The 25429-nt window shown below is 39.7% G+C and overlaps 1 protein-coding gene and 1 pseudogene across 3 annotated transcripts; both read right to left on the reverse strand.

The window, feature by feature from the left end:
• Positions 1-329: 329 nt before the first annotated feature.
• Cimap3 (ciliary microtubule associated protein 3) lies at positions 330-17693 on the reverse strand. 3 transcript variants are annotated; one of them, XM_003749376.6, is made up of 6 exons: positions 17458-17689; positions 6660-6802; positions 6034-6132; positions 5207-5337; positions 3721-3838; positions 330-571 (listed from the first exon to the last, which is right to left on the reverse strand). In XM_003749376.6, the coding sequence occupies exons 1-6, from the start codon at positions 17630-17632 to the stop codon at positions 503-505; spliced, it is 735 nt and encodes a 244-aa protein (XP_003749424.1). In that variant the 5' UTR covers positions 17633-17689; the 3' UTR covers positions 330-502. The 3 variants fall into 3 exon arrangements, with proteins under 3 accessions (XP_003749424.1, XP_001077265.2, XP_038959751.1); XM_001077265.8 differs by lacking the exon at positions 17458-17689 and adding an exon at positions 6887-7111; XM_039103823.2 differs by lacking the exon at positions 6660-6802 and having other exon boundaries at positions 17458-17693.
• A 3266-nt stretch (positions 17694-20959) lies between these two features.
• Chia-ps1 (chitinase, acidic, pseudogene 1) overlaps positions 20960-25429 on the reverse strand; it is a 242906-nt pseudogene continuing 238436 nt past the window's right edge.

Raw genomic sequence — 25429 nt, forward strand, 5'->3', positions numbered from 1 at the left:
AATGGGACTTTTGGGTTCTTTGAGTGTTATGTTAGTCTAAGAAAGAAGAGAATCTGGAAATTTCCACTATTTATCAGAGAACTCATAAGCTTGGAAGAACTCCCCCAAAATAAATTGAAATATTTTCTATGTTCCGTGAGCTCAAATCCTATCTAAGTCTTTGATATATAGGGGTTAAGATCTACCTAGTGGCAAGGCTATTCATAGAGCATTCAAGACGAATGCCTGAGAATTAGAAGTAGTAGCCAAGAGATCCCTGAATATTTCTCAAAAATAAAACCACCCAACAGGGACCATTAGATCACAAACAAAGAAACAGAATAGAAACATTCTGGACCAGCCTTTATTTATTTGGAGGGCGACGTGACTATGAGACCCTTGTCCCTTCCTGGACACCAAATAGGCAGACAAGAGGGCCCAGGAACACAGAAATACAAGAGCAGCTATGTCCTCAATTCTGGAGACTCTGTGGTCAAGAACACATGAAGACAGTGCCTACTTCTCATTTGTAATACAGGCTAAAGTAGGCCACACGGTTCCGATGCTTTCTAAAGTCCTTGTCTGTGGACAGCTGCAATGAAAGAACATTGTCTAGCTTAGTATCCCATGAGAATCCTCTACTTCTGATCTTCCTGGCTATATGAAATGAAACTTCACAGTATTGACCCTGTGCTCTAAGTAAAGCCAGACGCAGTCATAATTGAAGTGTAGTGATTCAACATTTGATAACTGAGAACATCATACTCTAGTGTTCATCATGCTAGGAATTAGTGGCTATGTGGAAAATTTTAAGTAGTTGAACATCTTGAAGGCAAGGACTGTATTTTTAACAAATAGGTCCTAACATATATCTATATATTAGGCATATAACAAATATTCATGGATATAATCCTCAATTCTACTAGGAACAGAACACAAATCTAGAATTATGATGGCAAACTCATACTAAGTATATATTCTTATGTACTATATTAAATGATTTTCCATATATCTCAGTTATTAACTTTTACAACAATGCCAGATAAGTTGCATTATTAAGTCCATTTTAAAGATAAAAAATGATGCATATAAAATCCTTAAAGACCATAAAGGAACCCAAGGCAGAACTCTTGTTTGAAGACAGGTAATACTTTTTATGTTCTTGTCCAAAATGCTCTCCAGTTCTGCAGTGATCTCACCAATAAGTGATATGTCAGAAAGAGCAGTGTATCAGGAGTTATAAATATGAATTGCAGCTGCCCAGTCACCTAATCATTACTATTCTTAGCATCTTCCTATGTTATATAGGATATTTTTTCTTGTTTACTTTAGGGATTGTCAGGAGCAGTTATTTCCTTAGCTAAGGAACAAATAAAATATATTTGGCTAGTCATAATTATCTATAAAATGCTAATGCAGATGTATAACTCTCCAAAAAGATCCTCACACTGACACACACACACTATACCTTCAGCAGCTCATGAACTTTCTAAATTTCACTTACAGACTTCTACTTAAGAATAAGTGATTAAAAACTGCATGGTATCAGTACAGAGAAGAGGCAGGTAGAGCAATGGAATAGGATTGAAGACCCGGAAATGAACCCACATACCTTTGATCACTTGATCTTTGACAAAGGAGCAGAAAAAAGACAGCATTTTCAACAAATGGTGCCAGTTCAACTGGCAGTCAGCATGAAGAATGCAAATCGATCCATTCTTACTTCCTTGTACAAAGCTCAAGTCCAAGTGGATCAAGGACCTTCACATAAAACCAGATACACTCAAACTAATAGAAGAGAAAGTGGGGAAGATCCTTGAACACATGGGGACTGGGGCAAATTTCCTGAACAGAACACCAATGACTTATGCTCTAAGATCAAGAATTGACAATGGGACTTCATAAAATTGCAAAGCTCCTGTAAGGTAAAGGACACTGTCAATAGGACAAAACAGCAACCAATGGGTTGGGAAAAGATCTTACCAATCCTACTTATGATAGAGGGCTAATATCCCATATATACAAAGAACTCAAGAAGTTAGACTCCAGAGAACCAAATAATCCTACTAAAAATGGGGTACAGACACATGGACAGATCCATGGCTACAGTTGCTTATGTAGCAGAAGATGGCCTTCTTGGGCACCAGTGAGAGGAGAAGCTCTTGTCCTGCCAAGGCTCAATGCCCCAGTCTAGGGGAATGTCAGGGAGGGGAGGCAGGAAGAGGTGGGTGCTTGGAGGAACACCCTCATAGAAGCAGGGGGAGGGGATGGGATAGGGGGCTTATGGACAGGAAACAGGAAAAGGGGATAAAATTTGAAATGTAAATAAAAAATATCCAATAAAAAACAAAAGAAAAAATGGGGTACAGAACTAAACAAAGAATGAATATCAACTGAAGAATATCAAATGTCCAAGAAGCACCTAAAGAAATGTTTAACATCTTTAGTCATCAGGGAAATGAAAATCTAAACAACCCTGAGATACCACCTCACACCAGTCAGAATGACTAAGATAAAAAACTCAGGTGACAGCAGATGCTGGCAAGAATGTAGAAAAGGAGGAACACTATTCCATTGTTGGTGGGAATCAGTCTGGAAATCAGTTTGGAGTTTCCTCAGAAAATTGGACTACCCAAGGACCCAGCTATACCACTTCTGGGCATATACCCAAAAGATTCTCCAACATAACAAGGACACATGCTCCATTATTTTCATAGCAGCCCTATTTATAATAGCCACAAGCTAGAAAGAACCCCGATGTCAACAGAGGAAAGGATACACAAAATGTGGTACATTTACACAATGGAGTACTCATCTATTAAAAACAATGACTTTATGAAATTCTTAGGCAAATGGACGGAACTAGAAAATATTATCCTGAAAGAGGTAACCCAGTCACAAAAGAACACACATGATATGCAGTCACTTATAAGTTGATTTTAGTCCAAAAGCTCAGAGCACCAAACATACAATTCACAGACCATATGAAGCTTAAGAAAGGAGATCAAAATGTAGATGCTTCAGTCCTTCTTGGAAGGGGGGACAAAATATTTATGGTAGGAAGTACAGGGACAAAGAGTGGAGCAGAGACTGAAGGAAAGGCCATCCAGAGACTGCCCCACATGCGGATCCAGCCCATGTGCAGCCATCAACCCCAGTCACTATTGCTGATGCCAAGAAGTGCTTGCTGACAGGAGCCTGATAGAGCTGTCTCCTGAGGGGCTTTGACAGAGCCTTACTGATACAGATGAGGATGCTTGCAGCTAACCATCAGACTGAACAAGGGAACCCCAATGGAGGAGCTAGAGAAAGGACTAAAGTAGCTGAAGGGTTTTGCAACTCCATAGGAAGAACAATAATCAACAACCAGACTCCACCAGAGCTCCCAGGGACTAAACCACCAACCAAAGGGTACACATGGAGGAACTCATGGCTCCAGTCACATGTGTAGCAGTGGATGGCACTGTCTGGCATCGACGGGAGGGGAGGCCCTTGGTCCTGTGAAGGCTCGTTTCCCCATTGTAGGGGAATGCTAGGGGAATGTTGAGGTGAGAGTGGTTGTGTGGGAGTGGGAGCATACTCATAGAATCAGGGGTGGGGGAGCAGATGTGAGAGGGAGGAACCAGAAAAGGGGATAACATTTGAAATACATAAATACATAAAATATCCAACAAAAAAGAATAGATGATATATAGTATGTAGTACTAGACAGAACAATGATTTGAAGGTTGATCTTATTACCTCAGCTTTCAGAGTCCTTTTCTCTAGACATGGGACCTGAGACCAGTCTGGAGATCCAAATTTCATTGGCCAACTAACTTTTGGGACTGAATTGTTCTTAGGATTGTATGTCCCAGGGCTAGAAATAAATAGAAATAAAGACAGATGTCATGGATGATGACTGAACAAAACATCTTACCAGTTTTTGGGAAAAGGGGACTAACCTTTAGATGTCAGGCAAGTATGAACATCATTGCCCTGTTATTGTTTTTCTAATTAGCTTGCCAGTGTTAAAGAGAACCAGCTTCAATATCCAAGCAGGGTAAAGATAGACTCTAGTTTAAGAATATTTCTACAACTCAGTGTCCTCAGCCGACACATCAGTGAATACCAGGAGAGTGAGTGATCAGAGACTCACTGTGATGGCAGATTAGTGCTGCCCAAGATTTGCACTTCATGAAAGATATGCAGCAACAACCTACTTACAATCCAGGGAGGAGCAAAGCAGAACCAGTTGATTTTCTTGACAACGAGTTAGTTTTGGACTGCCTTTTTTGTAATGCTCTTACAGACTCTATTGTGAGGGATAGTTTAGAGGAGATACAGAGTCAAGGTTAACACTTTAGCTACCTTAACACAAGGTTGGAAAAGTTAACTTGTATACTCTGGACCTTGGATTTCTCATCAGTCAAGGAAAGACTTTGACTATTTCCCTTGCAGTTACAAATATTGAATGGGTTCATATATATCTAGACTAAACCCCACTAGTTTACAAGGCTTCAATACTCTAGCCTGCCCCCTTTCTGTTCGTATTTCTTCCCGTCTCACTATACCCTATCCACGATAGTGTCTTTCCTTTCCTATCTCATCAAATTCCTTCCCAATGTAAAGTTTTCCCCCCGTGGTTCTTTGTACTTGAGATGCTCTGTCCTCACACCTTCATAGGAATGACATAATCTATTTGTTCAGATTTTAGATGTAACGGTCCTTGCTGAGTGTTTTCCTTAACAACCTCAGATAAAGTAGCTTCCAGCTCATCATGCTATGTCCTGTTCTAATGCCTCCATTGGACAACACCAGCTCACCACACGCTCAGGTGTGAGCATGACTGAGCTTCTGTTACTGCCCTGAAGTAACTGTCACTTGCCTTCACACTCGGAAGTGTTACAGTTTGACTGGTAAGTTATGTGGTTAGTATTCTTACTACTGTTGATATTTTCTTGAATATTTGTGTCTATTTTGCTAGTTCTAATATGTAATCTCTGAGAGGTTAGGAGCCCTGTTTGATGGGTATATTGAATGATTTGTAGAAGCTACAAAACCACCTGATGCACTAGCAAATGTTTATTGAATCAATAACTGATTCTACAATTAACCGGTACCGGAGGCCTGAGAGGTGAGAGATTGAACCTTTAGAGACTTGGCTGGGAACATTTGGATGTAATTCCTGCTTTATGTATTTCCTTTCCTATTTCCCGTTGAAACACACAGTGAGCAAAAGACCTACCCAGGGTAAGAATCGCCCTTTACATCGCTCTTAAATCGAGGCATCAAGATGTTAAAAGGAGCAAAGCATTTTTTGTGTTTTTCACTTGAAATATCAACTTTCTGATACATTCCCGGGTATGGTGTCACATCCTGTAATCACAAAAAGATTAGTGGAATATATATATATATATATATATATTCTATATCTTGAGAAGATATAATTTAACACAAATCATTTAAGGTAAACAAAACGGGATCATTTTTATCCTGCTTATAAATCGGCTACAGGTCAGTGTGTCAAAGATGTAGAAATAGGCTCTAGTACAGGGGTGGTGTAGCTATATAATGATACACAACATACAGAAATAAACTTAGTATGGGTAAAGAATCGACATAAGTTGATACAGTCCGCCACTGGGAAAAATTTATAATTATCTCCAGTCCTTGACTGTCCATGTCAAAAACCACCAAAAGAGAGTAGGATCTTTTTTAGCCAGGGGCTATAGCTTAGTGGGAGCACATTTGCCTGGTGCAGTCTAGGCTCAGAACTGCATCAGAAAAAGGAGAAAGATAAGGATTTTTTTCTCATGAATAGACTTGAAATCTAGCCAGACACATATACCACAAACTGAAAAAGTTGGAATTTGTCTTTTGACTGACAGGATAAATGTGATGTATATAAACACAGGTTCTATATTTTAACTTTTGGTTATTAAAGTCTTGTCTTGGGCCCATTTCTTTAGTGCTTCTCTCCCCCCACCCCAATCATCTATCTGTGTACAATGCTAATGCCTCAACATAAATTTATGTTGCCACATGGACCACCTTAAAATCCCAGAACATTACCTTGTTGATTGGCTTAAACCTCACAGATGTCCTGGCTCCAATAGCATAGCCTTTTGTACTGGTTGGGACTTTTGATAGGTTATATGCTAAACCATTCCACTTCCAGTGAGAGGAGGAGAGGGAAGGAGGGGAAGAGAAAGAAGAAAATCATCAGTAACACAATCATAGGATGGCCTTCGAAGTGGAGGAGTGAATATAGTCAAAAGCAATGAATTAAACAACACGAGTAACTTTGCAAAGAGGTGTAGCTGGATAGACAAATGAATTCCTGTGAATACCAATGACCTTCCGTCTTTTCCAACAACTGAATTTACTTTTATGGAAGATTCAGCCTGAGAACTGTACTAGGCGAAAGGAAAGGAAACTGACATCAGCTCAAGAGGGCGCTGGACGTCAAGATGGAGTAGGGGCTATATGAAGACAAAGCTTGAGTTTAGTGGGGGATGGGAAATGGTGAACTATGGCCATTTACACATTGGCTTTACGGCTGGTTGCCGACCAGTGCTCCTTCTTTATTGGGACCCAGATATTAAAGTCACACACAGAATAGTTTTTCTCCCAGAACACCTATGTATCCTGCTGTAGACAGGAAACTGAAACCCACCCAAGGGGAGGTGAATACTCACATCTGTTGCTGCATAACACCCAGGGCCTGTGTGGGGCAGTCCCCTAAGAGGGAGATAAGTGTTCCCCAGCCAGGTTGGGGGATGGTAGTGAGGAAAGAGTTTCCTCGCTTGACGTGTTCCAAAGGAGTATTTATTCACCTTCCCTAAAGATCAAGAGAAGAAACTCCAAGTGAGCACAGGGGTGGAGGGAAGCATGGAGGCAGGTGGGCCATGCTGCCAACTCTTACACTGTAAAGCAGGTGTAACTCCACGGAGCGGGGGAGCAACCGGTACTTCCTCTGTGTTCATCTCTCTTGCTCTTCTTACCCTTCTGCTGTTTGCTCTGTAGGCCTATGCTACTCTCTTCATCTACTCTGCTGAAGCACATCCTGCAGGGTGCTAGGATTAGCGCTGTGTACTACGTTGCCAAGGGAACACGTTGCGGAGGTAACAGAGCGCGACTGCGCAGCAGGTTGCCCAGGACACCGGTCAAGTTAGATCTAGGCTTTGAGACTTTTAATTGAGAGGGCGGCGCCTGCTAGGCAACGGATGGGAAGGTTACATGAATGAGTGTGTGGCAAATTGCTTTGAAAATGTCCACGAGGAATACACTGCTGTGAAGGTAGGGCTATGGAGCTCAGATCACCCTAGGTCTGGACTCCTGGGGCCAGGGAAGCAGAAAACTCTCAACTGTGTGGACAAGTGAGGAAGATGTGCTCTGAACAATGCCTGGAGCGCAGAGGATGGTGGGGCAGGGTGGATGTTGAGGTTGAGCTGACAGCAAGGACTCTATCAAGTTCATTTTAGACTCATTTTTTCCCCTGAAGTCCGAGATTGCACACGCCGTGTGTGTGTGTGTGTGTGTGTGTGTGTGTGTGTGTGTGTGTGTGTGTGTGTGTGTATGCATACATGTGCATACAAACGTTCAATTGTACATATGTCTGTCACTTGCAAGCAGGTGGGGGAGGAAAGTCAGAAGAAGGTGTCAAATCTCCTGGAATTTGTGAGCACTGGGAACCCAACTTGGGTCCTCTGTAAAAGCAGAAATTGCTGTTAGCCTCTGTGCTCTCTCTCCAATCCTCTTTTACAGATTAAGTGGAAGTTTTTTATAAATGGGGGGGGGGTGTTTTATTAGTACAGGCCTTTAATCCCAGCTACTCAGGAAGCTGAGGCAGGAAGATCACAAGTTACAAGACTTCTTGAGCTACAAAGTGAGTTCAGTCTGGGTAACTAAGTGAGACCTACCTCAAAATGAAAACTGGAGAGAGAGGGCGTGTGATGTTGCTCAGAAGAACAGATTGCCTAGAAGGCATGAATGAGGCCCTAGGTTCATTTCCCAGAATTACAAAAGTAAACAAAATGATCCTATTTTGGAAATTTGCAAAAGCACAACAGTGTTTTTGGATTTAAAATACTTTATTTTCTGATTGACACATAATTATAACTATTTGTGTCATCATAGACTGTTTAAGTACACATGTGCATTGTATAATATTCAAATCAGGAAAAAACATATCTCCCCAACATTTGTCATCTCTTTGTGTTGAAATTTATGTCAAATTTCTGCCTTCTGTCTGGGGGGAACATTTTTTTTTACCTAAACATTATTGGAGTGTTGCCTTTGGCCAGTATATACTAGAGTGCCTAAGCTTCTTATAGTATACTGCCTGGCCAAACAATGAACCTTACCATGTACTATTTAATGTTCAAGTGTCCCAGATATAATTGGGAAAGCACAGGAGTGGTGGCATACTCTCATAAGCCCAGGACATGGTGCATGAAGCTAAGATTAGAGTTCAAGGGCATCCTTAGCTACAAAGTGAATTTGAGGTCAGCCTGGGTTATATGGGTTGCTGTTTCAAAGGAAAAACTTACAAAACTATCTATCTATCTATCTATCTATCTATCTATCTATCTATCTATCTATTATCTGTCTACCATCTCTCTTTTTTTAAAAACAAAACAAAACCAAGAACTGCTATAAGGGAGCTAAACTTAAATGGACTAAAGATTGAGTCTCAAAGTCCTAGTATATAATTTATTCCAAGAATTCTTTAAAAATATGATTATGGTAATGCAACTAATAAAGAAAATATAAATGCATATTGGTATTAATATGATAATTTTCACTTTCATTCTTGTTTTAAGAAGTATTAATATATTTTTTAAAAATGTTAACATTTTTGTTTTTAAGATAACTAGTTTTAAGACAATATTCTTATTTTAATTGACACAACTTATTTGAACAGTATAACACAAGTACAACACTTCAATACATGTACAGAATGTATAAAGATCAAATCAACATTGTTTGGATAGCTAGCATCTAAGATACTAAAAAATAAGAAACTTAAAATCAAACACATAAAAATACTATTATTGTACTTTATAACAGAATGAAAGTCATGAAAAGATAATTCAAAACATAAAAGCCAATTTCTTTTATTTTCTGAATGTGTAGTCACATATGTAATGAGATTATATTGCTAGATAATCTGATTTTAAAATTAAAAAAGAGAAATAAATTAAATCACCAATTAGATGTATAGCCCAAGTGTCAAAGTTAGGTAATTTATTTTAGATTGCTGATCATGTATTAATTTTTAGAATTCTTTTTCTATAGTAATCTGCTGTGTTTAACCCGTTTTCCATGAACAAATTTTTCCCTGGCTAACTTATGTCACTTGATATTTATAACCCCCCCACAAGTTATACATACAACACGTATTAATAAAATTTAAGACATGAATACATATATTTCTAAATAAAGTACGGATAAAGAATAAGATAATAGAGAGAAATATTAATCTGTAGGACATAAAGGTCTTATTATTTCTTCACTGAATCTCTGATCTGACCTTAAACATGCTTGGATGTAAAGTCAAAACTGAAGTCTTACTCCTTACTGATTTAGGAACAATCTCTTATAGTCATTCCCTATTGACTTTGGTTACAAAGTGTGATGTGGCAGAAAATTTCCTCAAAAGTGTTGAAATAGCAAACACTTGAAGGCTTTTATTTATATCTGGTGGGGTTAATTATGTGTGGGCAGATAGTTGTTACTTTCTTATACCTGGAGAATCTGGCAACAGCACATTGTAGGCATATTTAGGCAAGATTTCAAGAACATGCAACATAGTCAACACAGGAAAGTTTGATGCTTTCCTTGACTTAATACAAGTTAACAGCCTAAGTAAATTCTGGTGAAATAAGATGGACTGAATTCTTTTTGCATAAAAATCAAATACATAAGAAAATTTGTTCATGGAAGAAGGATTAAGAGCGCAGCTTACTACAGAGAAGGAATTCTAAAAATTAGTGCAAGATTAGCACTGTAAAATAAATCACCTAACTTTGAAGCCTGAGCTATACATATAGTTAGTGATTTAATTTATTTCTCTTTTTTAATTTTAAAATCAGATTATCTAGCAATACAATCTCATTGCACAGACTTCAGAAAATAAAAGAAGTTGACATTTTATGTTTTGAATTATCTCTTCATGTCGTTCATTGTTATAAAGTAGAATGGTTGTATTTTTCTTATGTATTTGATTTTTTAAGTTTTAAGACTCGCTAGTAGTCTATAGGGCTTGATCACTTCATTGTTCATATTACTTTACTGACTCAGACTTTTAGCACTGACTTACCAAGTCCTTGAATACACTATTTATAGGATCCCCTATTAACTCTCAAGCTATGCTTCAGGGAAATATTAATATTCTTAACTTCTCATATTTTTTGAGGGTTATATTTGCATCATTAGTGACGTGAAGCATAACTTGCAACAAATAGGCACCCTGTCAATACTCAGCATTGGTGGGCCGGTTTGCTCCAGATGAATCCAGCTGAGAACAAGGAAAATGAAAAACTAGCCGAGAGAGATAAAGTAGAGATTACATATGCAGATACCACGAAGGCGGCAAATGCAGCGGTATATCTACGAAATACTCCCATACCAGAGTCTCGGGGACATCGCAGCAGAGGGGCAGTGAGACTATAACCGTCTGAAGGTCAGGAGCTTTGTTCTTAGAGGGGAACCTCAAAAGCTCTCCGTGGAAAGCCTCACCAGCATGACTGCCCAAATGGGGACTGAATAAGGATGACACCAGTAAAGGTGCCGGATTAGCCACGGAAAGACCACGAGGCCTCGGCCCTACACAAAGGCCTCCAGGCAACTGGGGAAACCTGCAAATGGGCAGGATCTGGAAAGAGTTAGGAGAGAGAAAGATTGTGTTTAAAATATATTGTGTAAAAATAATTTCTTTTTAAAATTTTAAATTCCTATAGTTTACAAAAAGCAATGTGATGCAATAGATCATGGAACAAAAAGAGGACACCAGTAGGAACAAAGCCTGGCTGTTATAATTGTCACAATAATGTAGCAATGCTGCTTTCCTAGTTTTGATCATCTACCCAATAATGTAAGGTGCTGACCATGGAGGAAACTGAGTGAGGAACGCTTGGGGACTCTCACTGTATACAATTCAAATTTTTTGTGTGTGTGAATGAAATGAAATCTACTTTGACTTTTCAAATGAATGAAGGCAAAGAAAAAGAAAAAGAAAAATACCTAAAAGAGACATCACAACCCAGTTTATTCTATAACACTTGCAAAATCTTGGTGATAGTATTTGCCATTCGAAGAAACATCTTTATGAATGTAATTGAAAAGAAACAAAACAAAATTGAAAACAAATAGAATGTAGTCTATCATTCCATGACCAAGTTGTAGTTATCCCAGGAATGCATAGTTGATGTAACATTTAAAGTAAAATCAATATAATTTGTTAAATTAACAAACTAAAATTTACAATTTTAAATGTGAATATCTTTGTAAATTAGGAGAAACTTGCTTAATTTGATATTGTTAGTAATGGACATGTTCAAAATACACACACTTCATGATGTAAATCTGAAAATTTTTATCTTGAGATTGAAAACAAGGATAACTGCTGTTTTCCATAGTTATAAGATGTTGAGGAACAGGCGAGTTTATATTGATATATTATTACAGATACAATGAGAAAGAAAATACTTAGGGAGTGATGATCATTTGGCCATCATCATGGTGGTATAGGCAATTGGGAGTAGATGCCAAGACCCTCAAGGAACAGAATGTTGGTGGGACATAGGAATGTTTTCTGTGACTTTTATTTTTATATATCAACCTGGCTAGGCTATAGTCTGATTATTTCATCGAATGTTTAGGGTTTACTGTGAAGAGATTTTATAGTATGACTAAAGTCCTTCACCAGTTGACTTTAAGTAACAATTATTTCTTTTTGTATGATGGGCTTTTGAAGGTACAGTAAAAGGAGACTTCTACCTGTGGACAATAGCATCAGACCATGTAGTGATCTAGCCTGACCATGCTTTGGACTTGCTTAGCCAGCACTCCCAATATGAAATACGCCCAGGATCTTTATGCAGATTGTTTTTTCATACTGTTAATTATATGAATAGTAAAGGAAGACTGGAGACATTATTGTGGATTGAAAGATATCAGTGAAACACGACAATGGAATATAGCAGAAGGTCCTCAGTAGGATCCTAGTTGAGATAGGTGTGACAGTTGGAGAAATTCAGCAGCGTGTGTGTGAATTTAAGGGCAATGCTGGGCTGATGTAGGTTTTCAGAGGGCAGAGTCACATGGTTGTAGTGCAAGAGAGTATCTCCTGACAGTTTGACTGGAGGCTTCAAAAGAACACACACACACACACACACACACACACACACACACACACACACACACACACACGGGTGGGAGTAATGTCAAACATGATGAGAAGGTTGTTCTTTGTCTAACTTTTCTTTAGATTTGAAACTGTTTCAAAATAATAATTTGGACAGAGTTACATTTAGAAAGTGAGAAAGTAAGCTGTCAAAGAGGATACCAGCAGCAAAGCATAGAGGTCCAGGGCCCTCAGTACAGAACCACTAAAATGTATGGCCATTGAGTATTTCAAACATGGCTAGTCCAAGTTAGAGAAGCTGGGTTAGTCTAAACTCTTTTGTTTCAACAAAACACCTAAAAACAAAACAAGTAAAAATCAAAACAAAACAACAAAAACAATTTATAAAAAAGGAAGACATGTTTGTTTTGGCTTATGGCTCCAAGGTTATAGTTGTAGGTACTCTTTTTGCTGTTTTAGAGCCTGTGCTAGGCAGGACATTATGGTAAGCAGCAAGTGGAGAGCAAAACTGTTTACTCAATGGCAGCTAGGAAGCTGGGGTCTCAGGGAGCAGAGGCAAGTTATGCTCTTCAAGGACTTGTCTCCAGTGACCTAGTTTCTACAAACTAATGGTCTAGTTTCTAGACCCTATTTCTATAGTTTTCAGAGCTTGCTTATAGACCATCAAGCTATGAATATTGATGAGGCCAGAGCCCCCATGATCAATACCCAAAGGCCAATAGCCAAAGGCTCCATGAACACTGATCGTTGGGATTGAACCTTCACATGAGCTTTCAGGGGGACATTTTAGGTCCCAAACACAACTAAAAATAAACACATACTGAATTTTCAAGCACTGAACCAGACACAAACTAAGTTTTGTGTTGATTACATGGTGAAATGATAGTATTTGGGGGTTAAAGCAAAACATGATTAAAATGAACTTGTGTTCTTTTAATTTAGCTACTTGAAAACTTGAAAACATGACATATGCTGTGTTTTTATTGGATAGTTCTAGAGCATATAAAATTGTGAGAAAAATAAGTTCATTTAATAACAAAGATTATCTTCACAAAAAGAGCATTCAAATATTTGGCAACTATATCAAAGGTGACTGAGAATTTACAAAGGCCATACACTTTGAAGCTCAAATGAGACAGACACTGGGTGATTAAAAGTCTAAGTACGATAGGAACATGAAACAGTGGAAACTCTAGACTGAACGAACTTCTGTTGGAAGTGGTGGTTTTAATGAGATTCCCACACACCATCGGTCTTGGGCATTTGAGTATTTGCTCCACAGTTGGTAGCTGTTTGGGGGAGGATTAGAAGATGTATCTTTGCTAGAGAAAGTATGTCATTGGGCTTTGACATTTTAACTACTCAAGGCTCTGGCTTCTTTTTTGTAGTTTGAGATGTTAGCTCTCAGCTGCGCTTCAGTAGCCTGCTATCTCTGCTCCACTATAATAGACCCTAATCTTCTATAAAACCCCAAATAAACTTTTTCTTCTATGAGGTGCCTTGGTCATGGTGTTTTACCACTGTAACAGAAAAGTAGCCAAAACAGTGCAAATGCAAATTAGTAGGCGCAACCACTCTGGACAACTGTAGTAGCCTTTACAACACTGAACATAGCTCTGAGGCCCCTTAGGTATCTCTTTCTGGCACTTACTTGGCAGTAATGTTCACAGTGGTGTACTAAAAGACATGTGCCAAAATTTAAGAGCAACATTGGTTATAATAGTACTAAAGTAGAAACAAAAATATTCATTATCAACAAAATTGAAAACAAATCACAGAATAGTCATAGGGTAACAATGAAAATGAAATGAAAAGCATTATATACTGGGGATGGAGAGGTGGCTTGGTCAGCAAAGTGCTTGCTGTACAAACATGAGGACCAGAGTTCAATTCCCAGGGCACACATAGAAAAGCATGGTGGTATATCTTTGTAATCACTGCACTGGGAAGGTGGAGACAAGATTATTCATGGGACTTGCTGGCTGGCCAAAATGGGCATTCCAGGCCAACCAAGAGTCTCTGTCTCAGTAAGACAAAATGATTATTGCTTGAAGGATGACACATCAGTTTGTGGGCTGTGCGCTAGTCTCTACATGTACTCGCACACATATATTCACCGACTCACATGAACACACATATCACAGATAAATAATAATAATGAAAAGAAGCCTGATTTGGGGGAGGGTGTCACCCATCATTAGGGATGCTTCCCTCTGTAACAGACAGAGGCCAATACAAGAAAACTACAGTCAACCAAAATAGAGTTGTTGAATGCAGCCCAATGGACACAGCTACAAATCACTTTTTCACCTAAGGCTCAAGGAATATTGTGGAAGAGGGAGCAGAGAGAATTGAGAGCTCTTGCAGATATACAAGAGCTAGAAAAGTGGGGGATTTACTGTGAGACCTTCCCAGTAGTGTCAGAAGCGACATCCATAAAGTCTAAACGTGACTGCCCAGACATGAGCTGAGCAAGGACAACACAATACACATGCCTAAATGGATAGGGAAAGGTTGGGAGGCCTCAACCCTACACAAAGAGCTGCAGGCTACAGAGGAATGATGAGACTGGGAATGGTCCTTTCCAAAGAGGAGCACATCGGATGGTTATGACCAATATGGTCAGCCCTAAAAACATACATATAATCAACATTATACAGACTCAGTGCGCGCATGCACACACACACACACACACACACACAAATGAAAAAAAGGTCATGAATTTGAAAGAGAGCAAGACATAGTGTATAGGAACATTTGGAGGGAGGAAAGGGAAGGAAGAAAAATGTAATTATATAATAATCTTAAAAATAAAGGAAATTAAACAAAGGAGGTTGGAGAGATGGCTCAGTATGTAGGAATGTTTGTTGTTCAAGAACAAGGACCTGGATTTGGATCTCCATCACCTGTATAAAAAGCCAGGCATGGTGCCCGTACCTATAATCCTGGCACTGAAGATAAGAGGACCACTGGGGCATGTGGGTCACTGGTCTAGCTGAACAAATGGAGATCTCTGAGTTCACTGAGAGATCTTCTCTTAAGGGAGTAAACTGAAGAGGACAGAGGAGGCATGTTCCTGTGTCCTCTAATGTGTGCATCCACACACATATATACACATGTACACTCATCTCACATGCATGCACACAAAACAAGTGAAAAACTTGCAAAGCAATAATATAGTCTCACTATGTTGAATGAAAGAAGTCAGACATGAACATGCACAAGAAATACAAGTCAGATTTTATGAAATTTCAAAATAAGTGAAAGTAATCTGAGTTGGGAGGCAGCACAGGGAGTCCTTTGGTGGAGCAGGCTGAGAGGCCGTATGAGGCAGGCTGTGTAGTGACAGTGGGTTTCCATCGACACCACTGAGCTCACCTGCTGAAGCGAACCCATCGCTTTATTCTTGATTTAGGCCCTCTTAAATCTTATTATACATCAGGAAAATAATTTATATCAACATCTCTAAGCCAGATGTGCTGGTACCACCTTTGAGGTGGAAGCCAGAGAATATGGAGTTCGAGATGAGTCTGAGTTACACAATACTTTGTTTCAGAAAACAAAACCAAAACCACAGAAAACAGTAATGACTCACCACTGTTCACTCACTATTCATGACCTACCTCCCCCGCCTTTTAGAGATAAATGGATTTTATCTACAAGTTGTACATGTTTACATTGTTATTTGCCTTTTCCTGCTACCACAAACTAGTAAGATAGGGAAAGTCTGCTTCTCCCTCCTCTTTTCTCCCCCACTCCACTCTCTCCTTTCCTTCCTTCCTTCCTTCCTCCCTCCCTCCCTCCCTTCCTCTCTCCATTCCTCCCTCCCTTCTTCCCTCCCTCCCTCCCTCCCTTCATCCCTCCCTCCCTCCCTTCTTTCCTTCCTTCCTTCCTTCCTCCCTCCCTTCTTCCCCCTCCCTCCCTTCCTCCCTTCTTTCCTTCCTTCCTCCCTCCCTCCCTCCCTCCCTCCCTCCCTCCCTCCCTCCCTTCCTCCCTCCTTTCCTTCCTTAATTCCTTCCTTTCTTTTCATTTATTTTGGCAAGGACTATCTATGTATCCCTGGCTGTCCTGGAACTCACTATATAGAATAGGTTGGCTTCAAATTCAGAAATCTGCCTGCCTCTGCCTCCTGAGTGCTGGAATTAAAAGCATGTACTACTGTACTTGGCATTAATTTTCTTGATCCTTTTTTGGTGTCCACTTGTAAATATGCTCTAACACTCATTTGAGATTAAAATTTGAACTTCTTAATCCAGATTTTATTTGTTATAAAATATATGGTGCAAGACTCCAATGTCATTGTCTTGTAAAATAGTTAAGGCTGAGCATCTACTCACTGCGATACATAACGTAGCATTAGAGTTCAGTTTCCTTTTTAAAATTAAGATTAGGGCACTGTATACTAACCCATGAAATTTTGTGGTGCAGAGTGTGTTACTGACCAGTTTAATAATAGAATGAGAAGGTTAACATCATGAAATGATTTGTCACTAAAGCAGGCTTTAGATCTGAACAAGATTGGGGACCTCTATTTTGGGGAGTAAAAATACTGCTGCAGGATAAGAGTCCTGAGGAAGTGGACAGTGGAGAGGAAGCCAACTTCCTAAATCCTCCCTTTTAGGCTTCCTTAAATGTCACACTCTGTCATGGGCTCTGAAGTCTCATAGACTAGTGTGCACCAATTCCTGGTTTGTGTTTCCTAACTTCATGATCTTGTGGGAGCTACCGAAGCTCCTAGGGTCTGGTGTATCTTTAAAGGACTGTGGCAATAATTATGTCTTCCCTCTGAGGGCTGTCGTGAGACTCTTTCTACAGGGGCAGTTCATGAATGTAGACAGAGTATAAATTTGCTAATGCACAGCTGGAAATGCACTTCCAGCCTACCACTTCTGTGCCCAGAGCACTGTCCAGCACTTTTGTTCTAATTTTTCTTATTGGGGAACTCCTTTTGCCAAGGCTTTTGGTACAGCTAGCAGAGGTTTCTCCTTCCAACCCAGTAAGGACCTGGTTCTTCCTGTTATCCTACATGAGCTCTATCCTGCCTCTTTAAAATTTATTTCCTACTAGGAAGAGGATGTGTGTAGTTTCTTTTTCATATAAGAACTAGAGTCCAAGAGTTTCATTACCATGAGTGATGTCCCATAGGGCATGATGTTCATTTCGTCGTAGGGATTCATTCTCTTTGGTCTTGTCAGGTTGTTCTATCTGAGGCGTTTCAGATGCCTCAAGAGTTTTGAATAGTAACTGCATTGCATGGATACTTTCAGGAGGCCCGAGTTCCTCCTCATTTTCTGTGTGCATGAGCCACTACTTTCTTGATGGGCTTTAAGCAAGAAAGTGAAGGGTGTTCCCAAGACTAGCTGCTAAGCAACAGTCCTGCTCTAGAAGCCCCCCTTTAAGTCATTGTGACATGGTTTTCTTCAAAGCAGCATAATGGTATAACGGCAGATGAAAAGCCTGATTTAAGTAGCAACTCTACCAATGACCAACAACAGAATACTGGGCCGAATTCTGTTCATAAGCTGCTGTATAGATTAATGTATCTTGTTCATTTGTACCACAAGGAGATTGTCTTTGCTATAACTGTGCCCAAGAAACTCTTCCCAGATGAGAAAATTGTCAGCTGTCCTTGGCTTTGGTTATGATCTTCCCTCAAGAGTCATTGTCTGGGACAGGATACATCAAAGTATTGTTCTTCACTGGGGACATTTTAACAAGCTTTTGCCTACTTCATTTCCCATTTAATTTATTGTTCAACACTGCAGAAGCAACATATTATTATCCTCCTGTAAAAGGAAATTAGCCTTTTTCACCACTGTGCCTTTCACACTTAGAGTGGCATCTGACAAGTAGTAACTGGAAGTGCTTGGAATTTATGGTGACTGGTAATTAACTGGGGTGGTGGTGGTGGTGGTGGTGGTGGTGGTGGTGGTGGTGGTGGTGGTGGTGGTGGTGATGGTTGTGGTTGTGGTGGTCTTTTGTCAGTCACCCCTGCTGCCACTTCTCATGAGATCCCTATGCTTGGTGTCAGATGACATAGTGAGACCACAGGGAAGGGTCCAAGCTTTGGTTGCCTGGCTCTAGATATGGATTTACAAGGAACCAAACTTCCCCAGGTCTAATTTTCCAGGAAGTAATAATATCTGTCTTATGATGTTGGCATGTGAACTAAGTAAGAAAATGCATGTTTATTAGTTGCAATTTGAACAGGAAGTAGTGGAATCTGCTTGTAGTTACAACTGCTTGAGAGGTTTAAGTGAAAGGATCACTGAGCCCCAGATTTTGAGACCCGTTTGGGCTATACAGGGAGATCTATTATAAAAGGCAAGGAACCTACCATTGGATTTTCTTCTCCTACCTAAACTGCCTGGTTGGGTCTCAGTGGGAGAGGAAGAGCTGGGACTAGGTGTCTCAGGGTGGGGTTATGAGGGGAGGGGGCTGTGGGAGGAGGGTAGATTTGGAGGAGAGGAGGGGGGAGATGTAATTGGGATGTTAAGAGAATAAAAATAAATAAATTATTGAAAAAGATATATTGAATATATGTACATAAATCAGAAATAAAAATTAGTAACATTTGAAAAAGGCAAGGAATGAAAGAAAAAAATAATTTGACACATAAGGTGACTATACAGTCGGTGCTAGAGGAAAATAAAACACAAAAGTATTCTTAATAATGAAGACAACTTTAACTGTAAGAGTAACACACTTGAGCGCTTTAAGGAGTAAGGAGATTTGCTTATTTGTAGTGGAGTTTCATAGACTCTAAGGGCAGAAACACATCTGGCATTGTGAAGGAGCTATGAGGCTACTGATAAGTGCGTTCACTTAGTCTTACATTCTAGCTGTTGCAGTTAAAGCATCCGTCACTTCTCCTTATGTACAAACCCCTCTATAGCTCCTGAGTTTACACATTACAGATTCTGTCACTCTTAGTGAATAACAGATCAACAGTCCTTGTCCTCAGTTGTAATTCAAGGAGATGATATTAGATTGCTCCATTTAGTCTAATGACCTGTCAATTGGATAACCATATGAGGGGTGCACCTGGCAGCCACCACTGTTTTAAGTACAGCACATGTTCACAAGATAAGATCTTGCTAGCTCATTTTCTGGGCAGACTCTATGATGCATTCACTGTATCTCCATAATGAGTCTACTGCACAGCTGCTAATCCTGCAAACATTAGAGCAATGCTTGACCTTCAGAAGAAGTAGAATGATGTCTGTTTGGGCTTCCAGTTTTGGACAAACCAGGCTGTCCTGCATATGCTCAGGAGTCCAGGAGTCATGGTGGTTCCTTCCTGAGAGTGGTTACTAGGTTACAGACATTTATAAAAGTCCTCATCTTGTCCTGTGCACTGAAATCTAGCTATTTTTTCCTTACAGCCATCATGCAGATGTACACAAGCAGGTGGAAGACTATAGGTAGGGTGCTGGCTCCATGCTCACACTGTTTCTATGTTTTACTGGAGTAAGATGGTGTTTTCATGTTGAGAAAACGTTTTTGCCAAATATTCTCCTCTCTCTCTCTCTCTCTCTCTCTCTCTCTCTCTCTCTCTCTCCCTCCCTCCCTCCTTCCTTCCCTCCCTCCCACCCCCCCACACACACAGAGAGAGAGAAAGAGAGAGAGAGAGAGAGAGAGAGAGAGAGAGAGAGAGAGAGACAACCCCAGGGAATTCATGTTTTGACTGTTAATTTCATTTTTAGTACTGAGGGTAATTCAATTCAAGATGAGCTTTGCAAGGAGCAAAGGAGACTTCAGAGCCCTGGAAAAAGCTGATAGGGACATGTCCATGCCTAGCTTCTTCATACCACGTCATTTTGAGGACAGGGTCCATTTGGAAGTTGTGTTGGAATGAGATTCCATTTGAGCCATGCCAGAAGGCATTTTGATTATTCTCTTGGCACCGGTGACACAGAATCCACTGCCTCAGAGTCTCTCTTCCAGTTCCTATTCTCACTGTATAGAGGAACATTTACTTGCTGAAGATCTGAAACAGAGGCCATGCAACCTAAGAAACACAGCACAGAGTGGTGAGTTGGGGCCCTCATGAGAAGGTGAGTTTCTGCTAGAAGTAAAGTGTGAACATGGAGGCCTTGATTATGGGTTAGATCAGAGAAATATTCTATGCTCAGAGTTTAAGACATTATATCAACCCATACTCTCATACACATTTCCCTGTCTTCCTATCTTGCCTCAAAGCCAGCTGGACTTGGAATGAAAAAAAAAGTCATTTTTTTTCTCCAAACAAGTCATTAAAATATACTTATTGAGTACCTACTATGTGAAAAAAAGATTCAGGTACAAATAAGCTTTGATATAAAGAAAAATCTGTATAGTAACATGAGAGTAGTTTTGTTTTTTTCTGTTAAATCTCCCCAGAGAGAGAGGTAAGTGCGATATCAAAGAACAGCCCCATAGAGACATGTATGTTTATGGTTAAAGTCAGCACAATTTATGTAGACTGCTGAACACCTCAAAGACTTATCAGACCTGGATCCTGCTTCTAAGTATGTCTGGTTTTCTCTAGAGGCATCCCATCCTTGGCATGGAAGTTGAGGAAGGCGCAATGACTCTTATTTGGGCAAGCATAGTGGGAAGTAGGAAAAATCTCCCTTGGCAATGGATATAGGCACATCAAGGCTCCCTTTGAGTTTATGGAGGGATGTTTGCATACCATTAGCATGTCCCTGGTGTTACATACTTGTACTGTGAACTTCAGGAGCACTCTTCAGGGTAGAGGTCAGAGGGAACTGGCCCTGGTTACAGAAAGAGCCAGTGAAATCATCCATGTCAAGGGTCCATAGCATGGACCCTTCCAGGTTATTTTGTTTAAGCCATTTGGCTGTTGGAGGGCAGAGGATAATAAGATCATTTGATCTCTTGAAATTCAGGGTTGAGGCCTCAGAACACCCAAATGCCCGACTTTACCTTGATGTGAAGACTCTTGACATTATCATAGCCAACCAATTTGTTACCCTGATAGGCATAGGGTACTTCCTGGACCCCAGGCCTCGGTGGCTCCATCATTCAGGAAGGTGCAAATCTTCAAGAGATACAGTCCAAGAGATAAAGATTATCTAAATATTATGTCACGTAAGAGACAAAGATACACCATTTTTTTCTTCCTTTAATGTATGTATCTAGTGGGGATGGTTTTCCTTACTTTTCTAGTGGGTTTTATTTGGAGTTAAGAGGATTGAAATATTTCTCTTTTTGTGATGCTGGGGATGAAACTCATGGTATTGCCCATGCTATATAAGTACTCTGCAACCGATCCTTATCCTTATCCAAACAAATGACTCATTTGATCATTTGTTTGCTTTTTGTTATAGAGTCTCATACCAAAGAGACTATAGCTAAGACTTCAACCTGTGGAATCCTTTGACTCTGCCTTCTGAAAGCTAATATTACAGATGTGAGGCAACATAGCTGAGAGAAGTATTTGGGGCATATAATTGTATACTACGATACATTTAGAAGTGTATGGTTTTAGAAACTGAAACCAGGACCATAAGATAAGAGCTAGACTGTTGAGTAACATCCTCAGCTCATGCTATTTTTCAAATGCTCATTTACCATCAATATTTAGGGTTGGAGTTTTAGAATCTGTAGTAATATAGGAATATGTTTATTTATTCCTTTATTTTTCCATATAAATAGACTTAAGAATGTTGTCTGTTGTATGGAGAGATATTGTATATTAAGAACTCCTCATTTTATTAAATATAGGTTAAAAATGTAATACTTTTATGAATTTGGAATGATGCTCTGCTTAGAGCAGATAGATACTGAACACAATAAACAATTGATTTCTATCCATCAACCTCCAGACTACAGTACAGCTCTGGACCTGAAATAGAGCACTGTACAGACAACCTACTGACCTCATAATAGGCCCAGGTGACAGGCTCCTCTGTGTAGGGCCCTAGTGTACCAGCATTAGCAGTAGGGACACTTATTCCAGTGTTGGAGGGGTCACTCGGGGTGAAGGTTTGTCCATATGCTGGGAATTCAACAATGAGCTTCTCAGGTGCTGTCCCATTTTCATTCCAGTAGGTCATGCAGTAACAGAAGGTTAGTTATAGGCCCCAGGTAGCTGGCGACCTGTGCTAGGTTATATTACTTCCATGTTCTCAGTGCTCAAATTATATATTCATAATTTATTAGTTTTCTTTCCAAAATACTTCACTGAAGTTGTAGTTAATGTGGTATAGAAGAATATTGCATACTCAAAATTTGTTTTTTATTTTGTGATGAATCTTTTATAATCTGGACCATTTCTGTAGTCTGCATTTGTATCTGTGTAAAGTCTTACCACATTGAGGAAGGTGTTGGTGCCAGTGTCATTTAGGGACTTGTAGAGTGGGCTGTTTTCCTCAGTGTAACCATCTTGGGAGCCATGGAGATTGTAAGTCATGACCTGGATATAGTCTAGGGAGCTGTGGATGAAGGTTGTTTTTTAAATAATTTCATTTGTCACACTGATGTCAGAAAAATGAATCCATTCAAAGGCTGTAAACAAAGCTCATGCATAGCAAAACATTCCAAGAATTAAGATCCTTCGCTTATACTCCTACAGGAGTTTCAGAATAAGGTAGACCACTTACTGTGATAATTGAGGGACCTCATAGACAGATTGGATGGTGGAAATGACACCAGCTACTATGGCAGTGACCATCAGCCTGGGGCTATTGTTCTCAGTGGCTTCCAGTTCAAAAGCTTCACGTATTTTCTACAGAATATTAAAGTACACATTCATTTCAGCCCCTCTAATAACATAAGTATATATTTTTAAAAAGTACTTTTATATTTTGTTTTACATTATTCTGTCAATAGAATAGTCATCTAATATTCACAGTGCTTAGAAAACTTCACTCTGTCCCATCTTAAATTAGTAGCTTGTCATCCAAAAGCTAGGTCTGAGATGACTGATAGCTCTGCCACCATCACCACATTCTGAAGCATCATTTGTGGTAGTTCCCTATGTCCAGATTTCAGTGGAGGAGAAAGTTCCTTCTACTTTCTCAGTAGCTGAAGTATGTCTTAGGACCAACATCTCATCAAATGCAATGCAAAGTTATCTAAGAAAGACGGTGGAGGTGACTGGATGACAGGTACAGTTCAGTGCCTGGTAATAATCTACCTGTACTTTGTGTGACTCTAGTTTTAATAAGAGCTACTGGGGCCAACTCTTATAGTTGCATTATTTGGGAGTGCTAGGTCACCTTCCAACAGAATGCCCATGGAAATTGCCATGCATACAAATGGTCACGAGACTAGGACATTTTATTGGATGAAGAGGCATTATCAGAAGGGTGTTAGAGCTGTCTTCAAATATTAACCCCATATATTACAATGTTTCTGACCTTATGCTGTTTTTTGTGGGCAGAACTGTAACTTTTTTCTGGAGACATGTTTTAATTAAAAATAGAGATAATCTGCAGAAGCTAGGAAACTAGAAAGGGACATTGGGGTATAGAGAAGAATAAAAGAGACCAAAAGATGGGGCATAGAATAGTAGAAAACAGTCTGGAGGGGAAAAGGAAGAATAATGGAGAAGTATTAAGTGTGGAGTTGAATGTTAGTGCAGTGTACAGAAGGGGTAAGAGGAAGATTAACTAATACTTAAGGATATTTGGCAAAACCATGTGGAAACCAACTATTTTGTAAGATTCCTAAAATATAGCAACAACATAAAAGCTTAATTGGAGTTACCTACATAAATGATAGTGTAAGGCTCCTCCCAGAAGCCATAGATTATTAAAAAACCCAGTGCCACATATGGAATACTAGTCTTCAAGTAGTTCGTCAGGGGCTCCCAGAGACTCACAGGACAATACAGCCTATTGCCATTGCTGCTGGTTTCCCATAGAACTTGATGAGATCCCCTACTAAGAGCACCACACACTTTGCTCATAGAATGTAGAAAAGTCAAGTTAGTAGTGACCTAGAAATACTTCCCTGATGTCTATCAAAAGGTACGTTGAAGGCTGGTGGTGAGAAAAGTCATTAAAAGGCTTACCCAGATATGTAGCTCTTATGAGCTGCAGTAACAACTGGCTTGGAAAGATATGCCAACTCGTGCAACATGGGCATGAATGTTATGACGGTAATCAACACTGAACTTAACACCTCCCCCACAGAGAGGAACTCATGCCTCATACTGTTAAAATGGCCAAGAATCTGTAAATGGGGATTCATAGAACCTACTAATACTGTCTTCTTAAGGAAAATGGTATCAAACTGCCTAAGTAACTTACCTTTGTATCCACAGATTAGTGCAACTCTCATATCTCACCAGGGAAGCTTCTTTATGCAAATGCAAATGATAGTTAATACAGATTCACAGTTGGTGAAAATGCAGAGAATTGACCATGGAGTGTTATGCCTTAAAGGAACTATTTGGATCACAACTCATCTTCCAAAGGCTCAGGTAACATTGGAGAAAAGGGGAGGAAATATTGTAAGAGCCAGAGGTTGGGGAATATTATTGAAAAATAATGTCTTTGGCTATGATGGGTCTGTTGCAGCCACAAATTCACAACAGTTGTGGCTGTCTACACAAGACCAGCACAAGATCTAGCCAGTTGACACCAGTATGGAGAGGAAAGGATCTCAGGAGATCTCACCTTTAGTTGAGGAGCTATTGGAAATGATGGAAAAGAGAATCAGTTTTCCTCAATGGTATAGTCCATGGTAGTTTGCATATGCTCCAGTAGATGGAGGCACACACATGTAAATAGCAGTCATTGGACTCAAAATCAAAACCCTCAAGTTGAGAGTGGGATTAAAAAGTCTAGGGAGAATTGGAAAGGTGTAGTGGTGGAGAAGGTAATGAATATGATCTAAGTATATTTATTTTTATGTAAGATTGTTAAAGAATAAAAGAAACAGAAAATAAAGGAATTACTGTATCTGATAATAAGCGCTTTTGGATAAAAATAAGCAGGTTGATTCAGTATTACTTTGCGTTGCAACTACACAGATTCTGGCCGATGATCTAGTGTATGGGGCTGTATGGAAATGGTCTGTCTCTTTGGATACAGAACAGTGGTAATGCAATCTGCCAAAAGGAGTCAAAGATAAAAGAGTGGG

This window comes from Rattus norvegicus, chromosome 2, assembly GCF_036323735.1.
Source record: "Rattus norvegicus strain BN/NHsdMcwi chromosome 2, GRCr8, whole genome shotgun sequence".
NCBI lineage: Eukaryota > Metazoa > Chordata > Mammalia > Rodentia > Muridae > Rattus > Rattus norvegicus.

What these genes read in the sequence shown, in the direction of transcription:
- Cimap3 (XM_003749376.6), bottom strand. Translation starts at nt 17,632, where the DNA reads ATGCACACAGAAAATGAGGAGGAACTCGGGCCTCCTGAAAGTATCCAT. An exon ending in GGTTTAAGCCAATCAACAAG is followed by an intron (nt 5,338 to 6,033) that starts GTAATGTTCTGG and finishes TTGTGATTACAG; the next exon opens with GATGTGACACCATACCCGGG. An exon ending in AAGGGCGATTCTTACCCTGG is followed by an intron (nt 3,839 to 5,206) that starts GTAGGTCTTTTG and finishes ATTTATTTCTAG; the next exon opens with CCCTGGGACATACAATCCTA.